We start from the raw sequence: 22,009 nt of genomic DNA, 5'->3' as shown, positions 1-22,009 counted from the left end.
CGGCGGCGGCGGCGGGGGGGCCGGGGCCGGGGCCGGGGGCGGGGGCAGCGGGGCGGGGGTGGAAGTTGGGGGGCAAAGTGGTGGGGGCGAGGGGATGGGGGGGCTGCGAGTTGGGGTGCAAGCGGGGGGTGCGGGGGTGTCGGTGAGAGCGCGGGGGGGGGGGGGGGCGAGGGTCTGCTCGTCACCGCCTGTGGGTGCCGGGTGGGCGAGGGTGGGGGTGCCGCCGTGGGGATGTGTCCGTGCGTTCCCCCGGGGAGGGCAGGGGCCGGCACCCAGCAGCTGGACCGCACTGGGATGGAGGTGGGGAGGGGAATGTTTTGGGGTACCCCCCGTGCTCGGGGCGCAGAGGCAGCAGAGCCCAGCAGTGGAGCGGGGGCCGGGGCAGAGAGAGCAGGGATGTGTCCCGGCAGACCCCGAGCCGTGGGGGACCGCTGGGGCCTGGGTGCTGCCCAGAGCAGCCCCCCTGCCCGAGCCTGCCCCTCCCGCACGCAGCTCCTTCCCTACCCGCCCATCCTCGCATGAACCCTCTGTCTGCTTCCTCCCGCCGCCCTCCTCCTCCTCCTCCTCCCCGCAGCAGCCCCGTCTGGCAGCAGAGTTACGGTAAGGTCTGTGTCACGCGGCCCCTTTCATCTTTGCCCCCTACACACCAGCGCAGCACCGCCGACAGCCCGGCATCACCCACACTGCGCCAGCAGGGAAACTGAGGCATCGCTGGGTCTCGCTGCTTTGAGCCGCGCGAGCCCTTGCCTGGGCGAGCCATGCGAGGTGAGGAGGGGAAGAAGAGCTGGGGGGACGTACCCCCCACGGCACACACTGTCACTGCCCTCCCCGCACGTCCCCATCACCGCGAGGGCTGCTCTGTCCTGGCTCCCGAACACGTGCTGGACCCCGCACAGCCTGGCCTGGGTTGGGGAACCACGGCTCTGCCAGCGCTCCAGGGCTTTGGGGGGTTCCCGGCAGGACTGGGGTGGGCAGCAGGGCTGCAGGGAGGCCAGGGCAAAGCAGGTCAGGCTCCGTGACTTTGCTTGGCCTCGCTCCCTGCTTGATGCCACTGCAAAGAGATCACCCACTGTCTGCAAGGAGGGTCGGGGTGCAGTCAGGGCCCCCCATCTGTCACCCCCCTCCCCAGGCAGACCACTGGGGACACCGGCTCTGCCTGTCCCCACTCCTCCTGCTGCTGCCCAGGGACCTTCTCCAGCCCCGTGAACTGTGTCCATCTCCCAGCCGTGCAGCTGAGGAACGTTTTACCCTTTGCACTGGCCTCAGCTGAGGTCATGTTTTCAGCAGAACTGAGCCGGGCTCTTTCAGGAGAGGGGCCCCGGCCCCGGGGACCTTGCACCACCCCTCCGGCCCGACAGCAGCCTACTCGCTTCAAGCTGGTGCCAGCACAGCATGAGCAGCTCGGTTTGGCGCGGGATGGGGCTGGATGCAGCTTTGGTCCAGTGAGACACGGAGCAGCCCCGGTCCCACGGCTAGGGGGGAGTGGGGTGTGATGCCAGCAGCCAGCGCAGGCAGCGCAGTTGTGTCTGCTGGCACCACCACGTCCCCATCCCTCCCTCTGTCCTAAGGACAGGTCCCAGGGAAGAGCAGCGGGCTGGCCGTCCACCAAGGTGGATCTTCCCCCCCTTCTCCCCACACAGCCCCCTGCACCCCCAGGGAGGGGACAGGAATGGGGAGGGCTGGGTTTACCCCAGGTGGCATTGGTGTAAACTGCAGGGCTTCAGTGGAGCAGCCCTTGGGCCCTGCAGTGCCGCGGCACCTCTGGACAGCGTGTGTACGGGGCGGGAAGCCCTGCCACCAGGGACAGTGAAGGCTCTGCTGTGCCGGGGGGAAGGACAGAGCCGGCAGCCCCCGGCTGTGGAGGCTCCTGGCGGGGTGCTGGCCCTGGGCTGGGCAGTGCTGCTTCTGCCCCCGTCCCTGTTCGGGGCCAGCGTGACCCCTGGCTCGCACTGCCGGTCTCGGAGCGATTGCCCATGTAAGGGCAGAGGGCTGGGGAGCCAAATCCCCGAGCTGGATTTCAATGAGCGAGCGGGTGGTGATGCACTCACTCACATGCTCCAGGATGCAAGAGGAGCTTGCGGAGGCCAGGAAGGGATTTTCCCTGGCTTCGAGCAGGGTTGCACAACCGGCCGGCTCTGGCAGGGAAGGAGTCGGACCTCGCTCTGGAGCAGCATCTGGAAGGGAGCAGCCGGGCTCCCGCTCCGCCTGACGTGGGGCAGGAGGAGCCTGGAGGCCGGGAGGGAAGCGGGTCGGGCTCCTTTCCCCGAGCCGGCGTAACTCGGCGCTGCCTCGCAAAGGCCTGCTGGTGCCCGGGGGCTCAGAGCCCTGCCGGGGCTGCCCTGCAAAGCTGTGCCGGGGGCTCTGCTCGCCCCCTGCCCCGGCTGGGGCTCTGGCAGCCCTGGGAAGCGCCGTCCTGCCGCGGGGCAGGGAAGCAACGTGCCCATGGTCACGCCTCAGGCGGGGGCCAAGGCTGGTTCTCAAGCAAAGCTGGGAGCAAAACTCCACCAACCAGTCTGCCGCACGCGGGGTGATGCTGCTTCCCCGCTCCCACGAACGGCCCGGGCGGGAACTGAGCCCCAACAGCACCCACGGAGTGAGGCGGGAGAGGAGCCAGGTCGGGAACCACGGGGAAACCAGCCCTGCCGCGGCAGCGGCAGCCGAGGAGAATCAAAGGAGCCCATGGGCAGGGGGCTGGGGGCGGCGGGAGGAGCTGGAGCGGGGACAAAGGAGCTCTTTGCAGCCGTGGTGAATGGCAGCCTCACATCTGACCTTTCCGTCTGGGTGCTGGCATTGTGCTGGGTCAGGCGGTGTCCCGCTACGGTTCGGGCTGCAGCAAGATTTCAGGCTGAGGTTCAAGAGCCAACCATCCTCCCGCCCAAAACCCTGGCTACTTCATTCTCCTCCTGAACTGCTGGGCTCCTTTAAGGAGGGAATCTCGCCTCTCTCATCAGTTCAGGCTAATTAAACTCTGCTAAACCAATTAGAGCTGCAATTTGCAACAAGACATTCAACTGAGAAGTGTTTCTTACAGAGCCCAGGGTCAGGGCACAGGCAAAAGAGCAGAGGTTTCATACTGATGGCCTGGATCCGCTGGCAGGCGTTGGGCGGGTCCTTGGATGTCTTTTGGTCGCCGTTTCCCCCTCGGAGTGAAGCAATCCTGGCCCCAGTACGCTCCCCGTCGCAGCGGGATGCCCGAGTTTCTCCCATGCAAGCAGAGATGCTGCCAAACACCCCAGCAGCACCCACGGGGAGCGGGGCTGCCGGCCGGGGGCTCCACAGCCCGAGCTGCTCCCTGAGCTCAGGCGTAGCTGTGGGGCCGCAGGATCCCAGAAACCTGCGGGACGGGACCTGCGCTCGGTGCAGCAGGGCCAGCTCGAGATCTGCCGAGGGTCAGCACTAGAGCACAGTGTGAACCCAGCAAGCGGGAGCCGGGCAAAGCTCGACCTGAGCCTCAGTCTCCCCCTGCACGAGCATCCGTCGGAGCACATGGCGAGTTGCCGGTGTGAGACGTGAGCTGAAGGCACGGCCCCGGTGCTGTGGGTGGCACTGGCTCTGCAGCCCCTCAGCACAGGGCCCCTCTGCAGTGGTGGGGAGCTGCCCTTCAAGGTGCGGGGCTGCTGCCAGCAGCTCTGACCCTGGGGCTGGATTTTCTCCACCGTGTCCGTACGGCTCCAGCCGGGTAAATCGAAGAGATGCTTATGGCTCACGGCCGCATCACTGGCGTTGGGGAGAGAGTGGCGGAGCGGTGCGATCCGCACCTCGATGGCCTGGCTGGCCACACTCCACCCCCAGCGCTGACACGTAGCTTCGCCCCGCGCCCCGGGGCAGCAGCGTCACCGCTCCGTGCCTCAGTTTCCCCATCTGCTGTGGCGAGATAATGCTCCTCTGCTTGATCCTGCACTATCTCACAGGAAGGTTGCAGGGATTAGTTAGCTAATGTTTGCAAGGAGCTTTGAAGATGAAAAGCCGTGAACAAATGCCAAGAAGTGCTGAGCTGGATTCTCCTCGCCGAGTAATCGTTTCATGTTCCTGGGACACTTCCACTTCTGCAGATGAAGGAGGGCAGGGCGGGAGAGTTTGCGTGTGGGGAGGGCAGGGGGGCGGGAGGCTTGCATATCTTCCCAAGACCTGCCCCTCCAAATCTGATCACCCGGCCTGTTTTACTCCTGATCAAACTCAGATCCCTCCTGCTAATGCCTTTCCGCCACCCCGACTGCACCCTGCAAACGCCCGGACTCGCGAGACGGCTTCTTGCAGCGTCTTTCCCCTCCCCACTGGGCTCGTGGCTCTGGCTCCTAATGCAGCATCAACCGGGCAGTTAATTAATGCACCTTTACCTTAACCTTTACCTTGGCTTCCAGGCTGCCAGCAAGAAAGAGGTTAAATGATGTGGTACCCACTGCCCCCTCCTGCAGCTCCCCCAGCCTGACTCCCTGCCATTTGCTGATGATCTCCCTGCCAGTTTTCAGTGTATTGTAAAAGTGCTCATATCTCAGGCAATTGGATTTCATTACTCGGGTGAGATTTCGCCAGGCACTGTGTCAAAGGCTTAATTAAAGCCCGGATCTGTTCTGCTGTCCGCACCCCCTCTGCACGCCTAGCCAGTGAGTCCATCAGGATGGCTCTCAGCTCTCTGGTTTCGGCTGAGCGTGAGCTGCTCCCTGACCTCGCTGCTGCTGCTGCTGCTGCTGCTGCTGCTGCTGCTGCTCGGGGCCCTTTCCCCCTCCACACCTCTCCCTTGGGGTGGTCGGTCCCAGCTGGGCCTTCGGGGGGGGCCTGGGGGGGAGACCCAGACCCCCATCCTGCTGCTGGCACCTGGCATCGCCCTGTGCTCTGCAGGGCCCAGAGCTGCAGGAAGCATCGTCCCAGGGTGGGTTTGCTCCTTCTCCCCTCCTCCGTGCCGTCCTCCCGCTCTCCAGGGCTTTGGCTGCCCTCAGCAAGAGCCGCACTCGCCCAACACCTCTTCTCTTCCAAGCATCTTTGGTTCTGGCGTCCCCAGCTCTGCCCCGTGTTGGATGGAAGGCGCTCTGGGTTCTGTCCTTGCCAGGAAAATGCCGGAGCATGGAGCCAGGAGGTGCAAGCAGCATGGAGTGGGGATGGGGAAGGCTGGGACGCGGGAAAGCAGCGGCCAGAGCCAGGAGGCAGCAGGGATGTCCTATCCCGTCCCATCCCATCCCATCCCACAGGACCCTGCTGCCCGGCCCAGGAGAAGGAGCCGGGTCTGACGAAGCGTGTTTCCCCTCTCAGTGAAAGAACAGATGTCTCTTGTCTATGGCCTGCAGTTGGCTCTGGTTTCTATCTCTCCTGTCTGTGCACACACAGATTTATAGCCGCCTTAATGAGTTCCTTACAAAACGATCTTGTTGCCCACATGGCTGGCTGAGCCTCGCAGGGGGTGGGCGCGGGGGGGGGGAGCAGGGGTGAGGGGTCGGCAGGGCTCCACCATGGCCAGCAAGGCTGCATCTCGGCAGCCCCGAATGCTTGCACAAGCCACGGGTCACCTGCCGGGGTCCAGGCCGACCCGGGCGCACCGCAAGCAGAGTGGGAAGGCACCGGCTGTGCCCAGGACACGGCTCTGGCCGGGGAGGAAGGAGAGCGGGGCTCCCCGCTGCCGCCCAGCCCTGCACAGCCCCATGCTGCTGCCAGGGTTGCTCCCCACAGCACCAAGTGCGTCCACCTCCCACTCCAAGCAGGGAACACTTTCACGAGGAAGATGATGCAGGAAAACCACCCGTGTACGTGCATGCAGAGGGAACAGCAGCGGTGCACATCCATCCCCCAGGATGGTGCTGGGGCAGGTGCGAGGACGATGCCGTGAGCAAATCAGGTCCTTCATCCCACAGGGGCAGAGGAGGAGGATGCTCCAAGCATCCGTGGGGAAGCTGCAGCAGGAATCGCCTCTGTGCCCGGCACCTCCTTGGGAGCACCGGCTCAGCCGTGCTTTCTGCGACCGTCCCCGCAGGAGCTGCGGCGGCTGCCGTGTCTCCGGGCTCGCGTGGCTGGGCTCTGCCACGCGTGACACTTCTCTGAGTAACTTTCACGGGCACACCGTGTAAACAAGCCGTGAGTCAGCGGCCGTGCCGGCCCTGCGGTTTCCCCAGTGTAAATGCTTCCTCTGCCGCGGTGGAAGGAAGGGCCAAACCGAGCCTTGAGGGAAGAGCTGGCAGCGCCGTAAAACGTAATGAAATCGTGTGGGGCTGAACTGGGTCCAGAGGAGCTGAGAGTCGGTAAAACCTCCTGGGTCATTAAAGCCTCTCTGGCTCCTCGGAGAGGCTGCGGAGAGGTGCTGCTGGAGGAGGCAGAGCGGCACCGGGAAAGACAGCATCTGCTCTGCTGATCTTTGGTCCAGGAGCAACGTGCTGGTTAGCCGGACGGGACAGCCAGGCTGCTGGCCGCCCTCCTCTGATACCGGCCAGACGGAGGATGCAGACTCCCACGGCACCTAAGCATATTTCTTCCACCTTCTTGCTCAGGGGGTCTTCTCCAGAGTGCTCCTGGAGCAGCATGCCACCATAACCCAGCACTCATCATGGACAGAGTTCGGCTCGGGAAGGGGTGGGAGACGCTGGCCTCATTCTGCCCGTTGACTGCATCACCAGACGCAGCACCTGCGGCCGCATCCTGCCATCAGTCCGACGGACGACAGTGCAGGGGCTGACAGACTCCAGAGCACCATGTGCCCGGGGCTCCCGCCGGTGGCTGGGGCAGCACTGCCCAGGATGAGGGCAGTGTGTTTGGGAAAGCAAAGGCAAGCAGCTATCCTGCACAGCAGGGCACAGGCTGTGGGGTAAGCGAGGGCTGATGGTAACCCTCCCGCCGAGGGCCCATCCTGGCCCCTCTGCGTCGGGGGAGAAGCGATCCGACAGAGCCACTGGGGGGGCTGATCCTGCACAGGTCCACGGATGCCAGCGGGCTGACGCCATTCCCGCAGTCTGACCTCGCAGCACCAGCCCTTGCTGAGAGAAGGTTTCCGCTACGAGCTGCGATGACGACAGCCACTGTGGCCGAGGCCGAGCTGAGCTGGGCTGGGGCATCCCGGCCCCGCCAGCCTGGCAGCCCCGCGGGACCCCGGTCCCTGGCTCTCAGCAGCCGGAGGTTCGGCCAGCGAAGGGCAGAGCCGCCGCAGGGCACGTCCCCCCGCGGAGCCCCCGTCCACCCCCCAGCCCTCATCAGATGAGGAGCTTGACTGCTTACATAGCCCAGGCTTGCAGTTAGTAGAAAAATAAAACATGTTTTTCACATTAAAATTTCCCTTGAAAAACAATGGTTTAAATCAAGCATAAGAAAAGCAAAGAATCCAAAAAGAAAAAAGCAAAAGAAAAGGGAAATTTTTGGTGGAGCCCGAAAGCAGTCCCCTGAGACTCTGAACTTCCCCTGAGCCTCCGTGCCATTGCTGCTGCTGGAGGCAGGTGGGCTCCCCACCGGGACGGCACAGCGGGGACAGCTCGTGCTACGATATACGGGCACTACGCCGCCACACCACTGCCCTGCCTCAGCAGCTGCCAGCCCCTGCCTGCTGGTGAAATCCCAGATCCAGGAGATCAGAGCCACGCAGGGAGCTGGCCGGGAACCGCACGCTGCCAGCATCCCTTAGACCTCGCAGCCGGTTGGCATGGCGGTGGTGAGGACGGGGCTCAGCCCGTGCCCGCTGCTCGCAGGTTATCAGGAGCTGCCGGATAACTGCTGGGGCGGGATCCGGACCTGCAGCCCGGAGGTGCAAGGCTCAGGGAGACGAGGTGGGGGGTGTAAATCTCCTGATCTGTCTGTGAGTGAATTCAAAGGGAGACCGATTCAAATCCGCCGTGACATGACTGGCTCGGGGCTGGCAGACAATCCCTGCAGTGTTTGTAACAAATCTTGCCGCTTTCCTTTGAGTGGCCTCCAATTTATTAATTAAAATAGGCAATTATATATAATGTGGGGTGGAGGGGAGCGGGGAGACCAGCTGCACCAGTTATTCTCACTTGGCAGGAACCGTGCTGGAAAGCTGCTCCAGCTCCAGGAGGTGCTTGTGCTTTCAAGGGCTTGAGGCAGAGCCTGGGACAGAGCCCGGGCTCAGAGCTGCCCCCGGATCCCCCGCCTGGCACGGCCGGGGCCGGAGAGCCAGGCAGTGAGTGGGCTTTAGCTACAGCAACCGCTTTATTTGAGAGCACAGGGCCCAGAGGCTAAGACCTTTGAGAAAATGACTTGCCCGAGTCACCAGGGAGTTGGCAGCAGAGATGGAAGCTGCACCCGAAGTCGCCAGGATCTGCTGAAAGCCCTGGCCGCCCCCAGCCCCGGGGAGGCAGGAACATGTGGGGCTAGAGGGGGAAGCCAGGTCCTTTTTGAAGCGTCGCCGTCCATCCCTCCGTGCTCATCAAAAGGAAACACGACGAGGCAGAGACCCTAGGCTTCGGCAGAGCACGATGAGCATGGTGCCGACGGAGGGGGAGCGCCATCGGCAACACGCCCGTGCAATGCCACAGCTGCAGGCAGCAACACCTGCGTGTCTGGGGTTTATCTGCACGCTGCAGATCTGGTGCCAGCAAACCGGCAGGATTTACCTGGAGCCCTCAGTGCTCCCTGCAGGACACGCCGGCGTGGGGCTGGCCCCGGCAATGGGCTCCTCTGCCCGGTGCTGACCACGGGAGTGCGATGGCAACCGGACCCTGCGCAGGTGGCGCAGTGCCCGCACACCCGGCTGGTGCCACGGGGCGAGTCTGGCCGTACGGCACGTTGGCACCCGCCGAGACCGCGCGCTCGGGGCGCGTGCACGCACACGCACACGCCCGTGCCGGAGCCCGCCGGCTGCCGCACCGCCGCAGCCTGCGGCCGCCCCCCACCAGCACCTGGCACGGTGGCACTGTCTGAATTAAGTAATGTCTCGGGACATGAGCTCATCGCCAACACCCATGGCCCGGGCGATGCGAGTGGCAGCACCGGGTGCCGCGGGAGCGGGCCTTGACTAACATCAGCCGCATCCACACGGGCTGCCGGGAACGCTCCTTGCTCCGGGGCCAGCGGGCACCACAGCACAGGGCACTGCGGCCTCGGATGGCTCCCATGTGGCACCCGCCGCTCCCCTCCTCCTGACACCGGCACGGTCCAGAGCAGCACCAGGGGTTTTTCGCCTTTCCTGCGAAGCCCCAGCTGCCAGCGGGGACCACCAGCTCCGTGCCACCTCTGCTCCCAAACACCCGTAGATTTTGTGACAGAGGCTGGGTTTGTGTGAGCCCCGGTCAAGGATTGCAGAGGGCCATGTCCCCCCATCCACAGCGCAGCCCAGGTGGGATCACGACTCAGAGCTGCCGGAGGAGCCTCCCAGCCCATCCCGTCCCCTCAAACAATGACAGGCCCAGGATATTTTCCGCTGCCCTTGGCCAAACCCCTCCCTCTTTCTCTTCCGCTTTCCCTGAGTGGGGATGGCTGCTTTGCCCGCCTGGCTGCTTGGGGAACAGGCTCTGTCTAACGATGAATCGATACTCATTCGGGAGGTGTCACCTCTTCGTCAGTCCTCTCGGAAGAGGGTGCAGTTTGCTTCTTTCTGCAGCACCGTGGGAAAATCCTCCCAGCCGCTGGCTTCCCAGGGTGACTCAAATTTGCTCCCGACCAGACCCAGCTCCCTCGGAGGCAGCGGGCAGGCAGGGGACAGCCAAGTCCAGAAACCCAATTCCCGGGGTCCGCAGCCCCTGCCAGAGCGACGGCAAAGACGGGGTGCATCTGCCCAGGCACCCTCATGTCCCCTGCGGGGAGGGATTGTGGCCGGGACCAAAGGCAGGGCACAGGGCTGCCTGGGGGCAGCGGGAACCTCAAGCCCTGGAGAAGGGCTCTCACTTGGAATCCCCTCTCCACGCTCAGCATCAGTGATGCAGAGGGTCGAGGTCTGGGCAGGGGACTGCATGAGTCCAGAGGCTGCAGGTTGTGGGGCATGGACTGAGTGCTGGAAGAGCCGCAGGTCTAACAAGGAGCTTTCTACCTGCCCGTGCTCCCCGAGCCCAGGGGCAAGGTAGTCCTGCAATGGAGGGTCCTCACCCTGGGCCGCCTCTCCCTGCACAAACACATCCCAATCAGCTGAGGGGCTTGGGAGGGCGGGGGGGGGGGGGGGGTCTTCTCGACTGCTGTGTGCTGGAGGTGTTGGGGCGGCAGGCCGCGGGCCGCCCTGCCCGCCCTTATCTCCACGTGCATTAATATCCGTTGCCATTTGCATCCCGACGAGTGTTGCCACGTTCAGCTTCCGCAGTTCCTGCGTCAGGGAATTCCAGAGGGACAAAGTCAGTGGAGCCGAATCCATCCCTCCCCATCCCACAGGCACCCGGCACCCACTTGATCAAGTGGCAACTTGTTCTCCGACCGTGAAACAGGGCAAGGAGAAATGCATCCACGTCCTCAGCGTGGAAGGGAACTTCCCCCCAGGGTGTGAAATGCCCCATCCAGAGCCGCAGGCTCTGCTCTGCGGGCAGCTGGGCTCTGTCTGGCTCCGGGGCTGGCCCACGCCAGGTTGTCTAGACCCACCTCCTGAAGAAAGGAGTTGCAGGACTCAGAAGCAGTTTCCTCATCGGCTGTAAATAATTGCTAACATGTCTTATCAACATCTGGGATCATCAATCAGCGACTAAACGACTGCAAATTTGTCCCACAGTTGCAATTTCCACACTATGACCAAGCCCTTCCAGAAGGTGCAGACCAGTTACCGAGCCGTTACCCGACCGTTTCCCACCGGCGCTTGGTTTACGGCGTCTCAGCCCCGTCCCCTGTCCCCCGTCCCCTGTCCCCACGCCCCATCCACCAGCAGGCACGGGGCGGGGAGACCCTCGAGGGAGCGGAGACCCTCGAGGGAGCATCCCTGACCTTGGCTTCCCAGGGCTCCTCAGCTGCTTCACAAACCTCTCCCCAGCCGGATCCATCGCCCGAAACAGCCGGAGCAGCAAAACCCGGCCCGGAGATGCCACCTGCTGGAAGCGGGGCTGGTGCCACGGCCCGGTGGGCACCCCACAGCCCCGCCACCCCCAAACCCCGCAACCTCACCGCCCCACCACCCAGAAACCCTCAAACCCCCAAACCCCACAACCTCACTGTGCAGAGACCCCAAAACCCTGCAGCCCCACAACCCCGCAGCCCCACCACCCAGAAACTCCCAAACCCCACAACCTCACCATGCAGAGACCCCAAAACCCTGCAGCCTCACAACCCTGCAGCCCCAACACCCTCAAACCCCCAAACCCCGCAGCCCCACCACCCAGAAACCCCCAAACCCCACAACCTCACCGTGCAGAGACCCCAAAACCCCACAGCCCCACAACCCCGCCACCCCCAAACCTCTCTGCCCCACCACCCAGAAACCCCCAAACCCCACAACCTCACCTTGCAGAGACCCCAAAACCCTGCAGCCCCACAACCCTCAAACCCCACCACCCTACAGCCCTGCCACCCTGAAGCCCCAAAACCCCGCAGCCTTGCAACCCCAAAAGCCCAGCTCCGCAGTGTCGCAGTGTTGGCCCCTGGCACCAGGGACCCCGGCGAGGACCAGGGGGACGCCCTGCTCCCCCAAAAGCCGCATCCTGGGGAACGGGCCAGGCTTGAACTGAGCCCTGCCTGGGATTTTCAGCACGCTTCCAAGCCTGGGCCCCCGGCTCATTTCTGAGTTGCCCCAAGGGACTCAGCCAGGAAAGGAACAACCCTGAGAAATAAAGACTTTATCTCCCCCCCCGCCCCGAAATCTCCCCGGCACCTGCCAACATCCATGGTGAGAACTGAGGGGAAACCCCCTGCTTGAGAGGTTTTTGCTAAAATGGAACACTCACGTTCCTTTGTGGCTATTGCAACTTTAAGCAAATCTGGGGATTCTGACTGTAAAACCACTTTTTCTTCATTTTGGAGGGGGCTCAATCTCTCCCCATCTCTTCCCCCCCCCCCTTTAAAAAAAAAAAAAGAAAACATTCAACTTTTGTGCTGAAATTTTAAAGCCCCCTTCCCACGACTTTATTAAAAAATAAGAAGGGGGGGGAAGCACGGCAATGGGAACAAATGCAGGGACAGACTAGGCAGGTCTCAGCTGCAGCTCTTCCTCACCAGGAACTCCCTCCTCCTCCTCTTCCTCCTCCCGCGCTGCTGCTCCCTCCCCATGTCCCCAGCCCCACAGCCCTAAGGGAATAGAAGGGGGACGGGGGTGAGGGCCGGGGGGCCCGGGGCCCCGATTTCGGGGCCCCGGGCCCCCCGGCCCTCACCCCCGTCCCCCCGAGACTCAACGGCGGCCCCGCCCCCTCCCTAAGCCCCGCCCTCTGCCCCGCCTCCCCGGAGCGTTTTCTCCCCACCCCTTACCGCCTCACCCGCTTTTTTTTTTTTTTTTTTTTTTTTCTGTCCCCATTCGGCCGCCGTCGTCCTCCGCCGCGCGTCGCTGGGCGGGGCGGGGTGAGGCGGGGTAGGGAAGGGGCGGGGGGAAAGGATGGTGGGAAGATGGCGGAGGCTTCACCGCAGCCGGGACGGTTCTTCTGCCACTGCTGCTCGGCCGAGATCGCCCCGCGCCTGCCCGTGAGCGGGGGTGGGGGTCCGGCCGCTGTCCGGTGCGGGGTGGGGGAGCCGGGGGCGTGGGCCAGGGCGGGTGGGGGGGGTCCCGGCGGGTCGGGCACGTGGGGGTGAGGCCTGAGGGGGGCCGGGGGGGGTTTTGGGGAATGGGGCGGGGGGGGTCGGGCCGTCAGGGCGGGGAGAGCCTAGGGGGAGGTTGGGGTGGGGAGCGGGATACGGCGGGGGGGGGGGGGCCTTAGGGCGGGGGGGGGCGGTCCTGCCTGTGGCCGTTGGGGTTCGGGGGGGGGGGGCGTTAGGAGGGGCTGGGGGGGGCTCCGGTGCGAGGGAATAGGGGCTGGGGGGGGGGCGAAACTGGGCGACCCCGGGTCGAGGGAAAGCAGCCGGTGGAGCCCAGCGCCGGGTGTGGCGGGGGCGGCGCGGCGGGAGGGGGTTGTCGGCCCGGGCGGGGGCTGCCCGGGGCGGGGGTGTCCCAGCGCGGCTGTCTGCGGGGCCGCGGCCCTTGGGGTGCTCCAGCCGGGCGGGGAGGAGAGGGGGGAGCCCCCCGAGCGGCCCTGCCTCCGGGCGGGGGGGGGGGCGGTGGTCCCGGCCTGCAGCAGCCCTTCTCCGGGCTCTCCTCGCCGACTGCCCCCCTCGTCTCCAGCCGGCTGAAGGGGTGAGAAACCCCTGGGCTGGGGCAGCGATACCCCCCCGCCGCTTTGTCCCGAGCGAACAGAAGCTCCCTGGGGTAATGAGGGGGGGGGGTCTCTTGTGGTTTGGTTTTTTTTTTTTCTCTTTCAGTAGAATTTAAATGAGAAAAGCTTCACAGGTGATAATATCTAAGGCGTAGGCAAGCACACGAACGATACGCACACAGCACACACCGTTTCCACTCACTAACGCAGAAGTGCTTTGTAGACTAGGTGCAGCGCAGGAGCAGATGTGCTTTAAACGTCGAGTAAAACCCCTGCTTGTGAGGAGTCATATTTTCCTGGTGTGGGTAGAAAAGGAGCGTTGGCTGTTGGAAAGGAATTGGCTAAACCATTGTGGTGGGTCACAGCTAGATTTTCTGTTGGTCGCCTGCCAAATGTTGCAAGACGTTAAATTCGATTCGGGGGATCCTGCCAGTCTCTCTTTGTCCTGAAAGTTTTCATTTTGTCAGAATAAGGCATTGCTTTTTGTTAGCGTTTATTGCATTTTAAAAGTCACCCGATTGTGAGCATTGGTGTCTCTCTGCCACGGTTGATTAGACTTAGCTGTCACGTTTGGTTTTGTGGCATGCTGCTTGTCCTTTCGCCTTCTCCGTTGGCCCTGCCGGTAAAGCTCCCAGGTTGTATTTTAAGTGTGAGGACAAAACTCTTGATAATGCTCCTGGTAAATATGTAGACAGGCTGGAGAAAGTGGCTCAGGAGCTGAAGGTTGTAACCTAGAAATATCAGTTGTTTATTTTTTGTTTAAACACCCCGTGTTGGGCTTGTGCCAGCAGAGCACATCTGGCAGTGAATGCACTGAACTGTGGTAGGGAGTGGACAACGGCTTTTGTTGATTCAGGTCTAGTTAATTGCTAGTTAATTAACTTGTTTTGGGGGTCCAAGTTCATTCGGTTTCACTTACTGTTTGCAGACCGAGCTACTGGAGATACTGTAGCATATGCTGCAAAAGGAGCGATTCAGACAGCCTGAGAAACAACAAACTTTGACGTTTGTGCTGTTCCAGCTGCAGAGGAATTTGCTGATCCCTGTGTTCAAAGTTGTCTGTAAGCACACACGCAAAAAAGCCTCCCTGAAATAGGAAAGTTGAGAGGAGTAAGTTGCTCGCTGCTCGTGAGTGTGGCTATCGTGATAATTTACCCCACTGCCATATTGATGGAAAGTAAAACAGGGAGGGGGTATTTCAAAGGCAGAGGCAATTGATCTGATTTTCCATGATGGACATGGGAGTACCCGTGTGCTGGTAACCAACTTTGAGAAGAATTTGGATGGTGTAGAAACGTTCTTGAAATCAAATGTTGTGTAAATTGTGTAGACCTAGTTGTTTCACAATCTCAAATCTAAAGAGTCCTGCACAGAAGAGGGAGCAGCAACTTCTCTTGAGTCTGTTTCTAGGTCTTGGTGTTTGTTGCTTCCTTATCTTGCTGGGCAGGCAGGGGCAGCGTTGAGTGGATCGCTGGCGTTGCTGCCTTGTGCTTGGGCATTATCGGGTTTTTCTGCGGTGGCTGGAGGAGCGATCCCAGATGTCTTATCAGAGCAAACCCACGTGGCTGGCGTCCTCTTTTTTGGGGAGTCCCTTGACTTTGTGTAAGGGCCTGTGCCAATTCAAATGTAGCAGTAGTAAAAGGAAGTAGCATTATTTTTAGAAGCTCTTAAATTTCTTCCATGGTGAGCATGGCTTTGCCAGCGCGGGGTTTTGAGCGGTTGTGTTTGCCCGCAGTGGCTGTTCCGCCTCGGCCGTGGTTGGGGTTAGGTATGGGGTCTGTCACTTCCTCTTCTGACTCGGCGGTGCTGCGTGGCACTGCTTCTTCTCGAGTGCTGAAGAGTGAAGTAATTTCCTTTCAGGATCTTAAGCGTGCTGGGCTGCTGCTCGCTACAACAGTATGGTTGTGGAGTATAAATTCTTCACTAACACCAGGAATTGTGAGGAAAAGTGACTGTCGCAAACTCCTGAGGAGTCCTGCTTCTACATGCACAGGCTGTTTGTTCCAACATATTCAGTCTTCAGTGTTAAAGGCTACCAGGGTGGCAGTAGCTTTCTGTAATGAGTGTTGAGCGTGGGAGTGTAAAATTCTGGTATTGTGTGTTGCAGAATGACCCTCTTGTGTCTCCTTGACCTCTGTGTGGTGTGAACCCCAGACTACATTAGTAACAGCTTTCCATTCGGCCCTTCCTAAGTGATGGTGACACTGTGATTAGCCTGTGCTGCAATTCCCTCCTTGTTTCGTTCATTAGGACAGTTTGGTCCCTTGAGGGGGCATGGGAAGGCCCCCAAAACACACAGCTATTTAAAAACTAGTGTTTGAGTGCTGCCCTTCTGGGAAGGCCAGTGGTTTTGCTTTCACTTCACCGAGAACTACATCAGATGTTATCTAATGCTTTGTCTCTACTGGGGATTAGTTAGTGTTATCCAAATCTTTTCTAAAGCCAAGTTCCAAACAGACTCAAGCTTAACAATTTGCCTCACTAGTCTGGTGAAGGCAGATATCGGTGGTTTGGGGTCTTTTTGACTTTGTCATCGTGGCATGCGTTTGGGACGATGGGCTGCAGGACTCTTCCACCCCATCACACTGAAGGCACTCTTTGCAGCTTTTACGTACCACTTATATTCTCATTAAGTATTTCTACTCCCATAGGACTATATTTGCCCACGGTGTGAATCTGGTTTTATTGAAGAACTTCCTGAAGAGCCAAGGTAATGTGCTGCCCCAAAGGCTGTTGCTGGAATGAACTCAGTCTGCTTTGCTCTTTTCCTTTTTCTAGTTAAAAGGCAACACTGGATACCGAATATACAATTTTTACTACTTCTGCCCAGTATTTGGCTCATCTTTCCTCACTATGGGTAGAGAGTGCTTAATTTGCATAGTTTGCATCTACAGGTAAATCAGCCATGGGAATGCTGAGTGTCATACGTTGCTGGTAAAGGGCGGGGGAGGAATGGGTTGATTTAAACAGAAAAACGTGGTAGAGAGGCTTTCTATATGGGATGTGGTAGCTCTGAACTGGTTTGAGTCATCAGGGTAGAGATAACCCTCTGAGAGAGGAATCTGCAGAATGGAGAGCGTACGTATGCTTCAGTGTATAATTTAATAACTTAGTTTAGAGTACGAACAATGAAACATTTTGACTGAGACTTTGGACTCTGCACTGGAGCAGCTGAGATCTGCATTCACGTGCTTTACTGCTGACTCAGTAGTGGGACTGCTCTCTGACAGTCTCAGAACAAGCAAGAGTAGGAGAAATGTCTTAAAATGTTTCGGACACGTTTGCTGGACCTTGGCTGTGACTGGCTTTGGGACAGGCAGTGTGCAGGCAGGTTGGCAGGCGTTCAGTGCAAGGGCACACTGAGCTGCGTGGGGGGGGTGTGCCAGATGTGTGTTGCTGCCCACTGAGAGAGGTGGTCTTTACAGACTGAGCTTTGTATACTGACAAGGTGATGTTTGGTCTGACTACACCAACCTTAGAGGCTGAAAATCAATCCTGACTAATCCTAACTGTATTGGTGATTTGCTGTGACCTTGGGACCGTCATGTAATCGCTGAACCTTAGTTTTTTGGTACTGTGAATGTCACAGCGTAGACCTGGATACTGAGCAGAAAATGTTCCTGCAGCTCTCTAAAAGCAGAAGCCTAACAGCATTAAGAGTTTTCCTAATAATCTGTCCCATTTGGTCACATGCCTCTGCAATAGAGAGAAGTTCCTTTGATTCAAGATTAGACTTAAGCATGTTTGGGTCATAGCGACCAGGGTTTGTACCTTAAGTCTTCTCTTCCTGGTGCTCCAGAGGATTAGCTGCTTTGTTTGAGGTGAATTGTGCAGGGAATCCTTGCTTGACATCATGGTTCAGTCACTTCTGTGTAGCTTCATGAAATCAGAATCTAAAAGGGTAGGGAGAGATGGGTGAAGATGTGAGAAAATGAAGGTTGCAGGGAGGGAAAAATGAAAATTGATACGGACAATTAGAAACTCAGCAGCTGAGGGCAGACTAGTTGCTCTAGGGAGCTGACCCTGCCCTGGGGCGGAAGGGAAGGGAAGGTGAGCAGACCTCTGAGATCCCTTCAACCTCTACCTCTGCACAAAAATGAATCGGTCGCTTTCTGTGTGCTGTTACCGAGCAGCTGTGGTGTCTGCTTTTCCTGTTAGACTCATGTCCCTTGCTTCCCTCCACTGGGAAAATCTTTTTGTAGCACGCTTCCGAGGCTTACCAGTGCTCTTCATTCTTCACAGGAATGCTGACAATGAGACCAGCTCCTCTATGTCAGCCAGCGATCAGAGCAGGCATCCTTTTGAGGTGAGTAAGTCCTCTCTCTCTTTCCCAACAATTTCTGCTTTGCCATTGAATTAAAGTATTTTTCCATTAGTACGTTGTTTAAATGTTCCCCGGATTATGACAAAATTTGCGAAAGGAGGTATTAATATCATCCGCATGCTGCTCCTGAAATCTCTGCATGTTGTATTTTTACTGCGTGTTTTTAATAGGACCATCACTTGTAGCTTATTCTTGTTGTGAGGGGGCTAGGCTGGGATTTAGTGAGCTGTCTGGGGTGTGTTGCTATGCAGTAGCCTTAGCTTAAAAGGCAGCAGTTCCATGCAGCAGCTAAAGAGAAACCTCGGAAGCTGTAGTTATTTCTTACCTTCATATAGTTTCAGTCTGTGTCTGTTCCTCACTATAAGCTGCTTCTGAGAGTGCACTGATCCACCTGTGTTGGCCAAGTTGCTGGGGATCTGAAGAGACTAGTCTTTGTTGGAAGGCTGGTGAAATACCAGGCGTGAAAGCTAAGAGCTGTTTCTCTCCTCATTACAATCTGTTCTCTGAATTCTCTCCCTCGCAGAATGTGGATCAGCACTTATTCACCTTGCCACAGGGCTATGGCCAATTTGCCTTTGGGATCTTTGATGACAGCTTTGAGTTTCCGTTCGGGTCCAATGTGCAGTCAGAAGACAACAGAGACTCTGAGAACCGGAGGGAGCGAGAGCATCAGTCTCGGCATCGATACGGTGCAAGGCAGCCCCGAGCCCGTCTCGCCACACGCCGTGCCGCTGGCAGGCACGAGGGAGTTCCCACACTAGAAGGGTGAGAACAACTGCCAGGTTCTTGTGGAGGAAGCCGTGTTATTTTTCACTGATGAGAGTTAGCTGAAAATCAGCCTGTCCCTTGTTCTCATCAGTTTGAGGAGCAGTCTCTTAAAGACCGCTCCCGAGCACAGCTCTCCAGTGTGACTCTTCCATAGGTGCCTGGCTTTGCTGCTGAGAACTCACACTGCTGGATGCTCAGGCTTCAGCTGGGCCTGCAGCTGTTGGCAAGCTGCGGCTGGGAGTTTTGACTGTTAAACCTGCAATGAGAACGCATTCCCTGGTCGTTACCAGCTATTGCCAAAATGTTGTACTTGGTGTGAGGGGAAATGAGAGAAAACACTGGACAGCATGACTAATGTTTCTTTAGCTGCATCCTGGAGAGCCACTTGCCATCATCTCAGAAATTATCCCCTTACAAATAAAATATTGAAACTTCTCTTTATCAATGAATAATCAGTTCATAAGATGCAATTGCTACAGGATATTTTTCCTTTTCCCCCTGATGATGTGACAGTATTTAGCCGCTCCTTCTATGTCAGGTTTCTGGGCTGGGAGCTAGCAGACACTAATTCTTACATAATCCTGGTTTTCTTGTCTTTCAGAATTATCCAGCAGCTGGTCAACGGAATTATTGCACCTACAACAATACCAAACCTAGGACTAGGTCCTTGGTGAGTTGGAAGATGTACTGTTCCTTCTGACAGTGGTGGTGTTCGTACTCCCAGCCAAATTTAATTGTTGTCCTTGTTCTTAAAGGGGAGTCTTGCATTCAAATCCAATGGACTACGCATGGGGTGCCAACGGCTTGGATGCAATTATTACACAGGTAAAATTGGTGTTACAATGGGGTTTCCTGTCCTTGTGTGCAGTGCTGCAAAATTGCCAGCACCTGTTGTGATTGGGGGGGGCGAACCACTGAAGGTGCAGAAATGGGAGACAAGGTCTGCAGTGCAAGTGGTGCAGGGTTCAAGTGCCCTGGTTCAATAAATGAACAGATTCTGTGTGCTGCTGAGCTCACATCTTCCTTCTGCCTTCTGTGGCCTATTGTTTTTTCAGTTACTAAATCAGTTTGAAAACACTGGACCGCCGCCAGCAGACAAAGAAAAGATCCAGGCCCTCCCCACTATACAAATCGCACAGGAACACGTAGGTATGTATATCTCCTCCAGGGAATCAATCACAAAGAGCTCTGTGAAAGTTCTGTTTAACGTTTTCTTGGGATTTTAATTTTGTCTGCTGGTACCTTCAAGGCCTAAGACATTTCAAAGACAGGAGAAAGCTGAAGTACTGCTCTGTTATACTTGCACACAAAAAAAAAAGAGCAGTGTAGACTGGATGGATTTGCCCTGAGGAGGCAAACTGTTCTGAAAAGTTCAGTGTGGATAGAGATGAAAAAGCAGAAGGGAACAATGAAGCAAACCCAGGGCAATGAGAGGTGGAGTGATGGTGGTAGGAACTGCAGAGTCACAAGCTTTCCTCTCTGCAGGGATGAAGCAGCCGTGGGGGGAAGGGGAAAAGGTGATGGGATCCCAAGTCGGGTGTTTTGAGTGTCCTTCTCTCCTTTATTGCTGTCTTGGTTTAACCCCAGCCAGCAATGAAGCAGCATGCAGCCACTTGCTCCCTTCCCCTGAGCCAGTGGGATGGGGGAGAGAATAAGGGAAAAAAAGTAAAACTCGTGGGTTGAGATAAGAACAGTTTAATAGGACAGAAAGGAAGAAAATAATAATGATAATAACAATCATAAAATGACAATAATAATAATAATAATAAAAGAATTGGAATATACAAAACAAGTGATGCACAATGCAGTTGCTCACCACTCACCGACCGATGCCCAGTTAGTTCCCGAGCAGTGATCTGCCTGCCCCCCTCCACCGCTGCCCCCATTTTATATACTGGGCATGATGGTACGGTATATTCCTTTGGCCAGTTTGGGTCAGCTGTCCTGCCTGTGTCCCCTCCTGACTTCTTGTGCCCCTCCAGCCTTCTTGCTGGCTGGGCACGAGAAGCTGAAAAATCCTTGAGTTCATATAAACATCACTTGGCAACAACTGAAAACATCAGTGTGTTACCAACATTATTCTCATACTAAATCCAAAACATAACACTATACCAGCTACTAGAAAGAAAATTAACTCTGTCCCAGCCAAAACCAGGACAATTGTTTAGCTGTGTTTTGCTTTCCCTTTATGGTACAGATTCTGGGTTAGAGTGTCCTGTGTGTAAAGAAGACTATACAGTCGGTGAAAATGTCCGACAGTTACCTTGCAATCACCTATTCCACAACAGCTGTATAGTCCCTTGGCTGGAACAGGTTAGTGCCGTTGGGTTTTGTCGCACTTGGGTGTTTTTTCTGGTGGTACTATTCTCCTCTGTAAATATTTTCATACCTCCATGATGAGGCCTAAGCACGAGCAGCCTTTGATCAGAGGAAGGAGTGTCATCCTAGCCTTTTCCTTGAGTGCGGCTCCTGTATCGTGTTTCTAATCCTGTTTCCCATATTTCTTATTTTGTTTTTGTGAGTGCGGCTCCTGTATCGTGTTTCTAATCCTGTTTCCCATATTTCTTATTTTGTTTTTGTCTGCTCTCCAAAGCATGACACGTGTCCTGTGTGCCGGAAAAGCTTAAGTGGACAAAACACTGCCACAAACCCCCCAGGACTCACGGGGATGAACTTCTCGTCATCCTCCTCCTCCTCTTCCTCCAGCTCACCAAGTAACGAAAACTCATCGAACAACTCATGAATCTTAATCCAACCCTCTGTCCCTGGGGCCCTGTCCATTGTCCTCCCTCCCTCCCCAGCCAAGGTAACAACAAAAGGGGCTTCCAGAGCAGAGCGAGGGGAGGGTAGCAAGGGGGAAGCAGTGCCCCCAGAATTCCCTTTTGCATTCTGAAGACACGGAGACTCTGGGTCCTTCTTCAGAGATGAGAAGCCTCAAGTTCTGTGATGGGGGGGAAAGAGCTCTGTCTATTAATAAAAACATCCCTTTGCCGCGTGGACTTTTAACCATTGCAGTGAAAGGCTGCTGCGCTCCACAGATGGGAAACCCGAGGTGCTGAGCTAGCGGTTGCAATTCTGAATGGAAAGGTTGTTTGTATGGTTTTGAATTTGAGATTCCTTTCTTTATTTCTTTTGCTCCTCCTCCTCCCCTTGGATACTATCTCTTCTGCTTTGGACATTGAAGTCTTTAAAATGAAAGCGTAATGATACTGCCTCCCTCCCAGGATCTCCAGCTGGGGAGGGCCAATAGCTGTCACTGAAAACATGAACTCTTGAAATAGACCCCATTATCCTTCCCTTCTCCATCTCAAGTCCCATTTATTTTTCTTTGTAACCTCGCCCTTCTGATACTCAACACTGAAAGGGGTTTTTATAATTTTAAATTATTACTGCTGTTAAATAAATGGACGTTTCAGCTCAACGAGATGTTATGCATGATTTGAGGAAAAACTACAGGGTAAGCTCTCCAGAGACTGCTGTGCTGAGCCATCCCATTTCACCCCAGGGCAGGCTGGGCTTGTCCGAGCCCTCCTGCGTGCTGAGCACAGGCATGCTGTGAGCCCTGGGTACCAGACTCCGACATGACCAGCACCTGTACATGTGTTGCCAGCCTGCAGGTCGTTGAGCGGTTGGCTGCAGGATTGCAACTGAAAGCATCCTTGCCTGGTCTTTTGTATTTTTTACACCTCCCTGCCCTTCTCTCAGCCTGAGCGGACTTTTCCACTGTGTCAACATCAGGACTGGG

The 22,009-nt window shown here is 57.3% G+C and overlaps 1 protein-coding gene and 1 long non-coding RNA gene across 3 annotated transcripts; both read left to right on the top strand.

The window, feature by feature from the left end:
* The first annotated feature begins 643 nt into the window (after positions 1-643).
* Positions 644-7,155, top strand: LOC115349553. The gene is made up of 3 exons (XR_003926139.1): positions 644-4,518; positions 5,000-6,787; positions 6,895-7,155. It is a non-coding gene; the product is annotated as an uncharacterized LOC115349553 (long non-coding RNA).
* Positions 7,156-12,373: 5,218 nt separating this feature from the next.
* RNF126 (ring finger protein 126) lies at positions 12,374-21,685 on the top strand. Of its 2 annotated transcripts, none has more exons than XM_030032449.2 (9): positions 12,374-12,507; positions 15,824-15,882; positions 17,415-17,478; positions 18,020-18,261; positions 18,866-18,934; positions 19,020-19,089; positions 19,320-19,413; positions 20,462-20,577; positions 20,858-21,685. In XM_030032449.2, exons 1-9 carry the CDS (start codon positions 12,433-12,435, stop codon positions 21,005-21,007), a joined length of 939 nt encoding a protein of 312 aa, XP_029888309.1. In that variant the 5' UTR covers positions 12,374-12,432; the 3' UTR covers positions 21,008-21,685. The 2 variants fall into 2 exon arrangements, with proteins under 2 accessions (XP_029888309.1, XP_040983914.1); XM_041127980.1 differs by lacking the exon at positions 12,374-12,507 and adding an exon at positions 13,078-14,282.
* The last annotated feature ends 324 nt before the right edge of the window (positions 21,686-22,009 follow it).

Source organism: Aquila chrysaetos, chromosome 12 (assembly GCF_900496995.4).
Source record: "Aquila chrysaetos chrysaetos chromosome 12, bAquChr1.4, whole genome shotgun sequence".
Classification (NCBI taxonomy): domain Eukaryota; kingdom Metazoa; phylum Chordata; class Aves; order Accipitriformes; family Accipitridae; genus Aquila; species Aquila chrysaetos.
Note: the sequence above shows the minus strand (reverse complement) of the source record. Positions and strands in the feature narration are given on the sequence as shown.

Bases quoted from the DNA above. Each gene is read 5' to 3' on its own strand.
- RNF126 (XM_030032449.2), top strand. From the start codon at position 12,433: ATGGCGGAGGCTTCACCGCAGCCGGGACGGTTCTTCTGCCACTGCTGC. The intron at 15,883-17,414 runs GTAATGTGCTGC...CATTCTTCACAG, and splicing joins GAACTTCCTGAAGAGCCAAG to GAATGCTGACAATGAGACCA. The intron at 17,479-18,019 runs GTGAGTAAGTCC...TCTCCCTCGCAG, and splicing joins AGAGCAGGCATCCTTTTGAG to AATGTGGATCAGCACTTATT.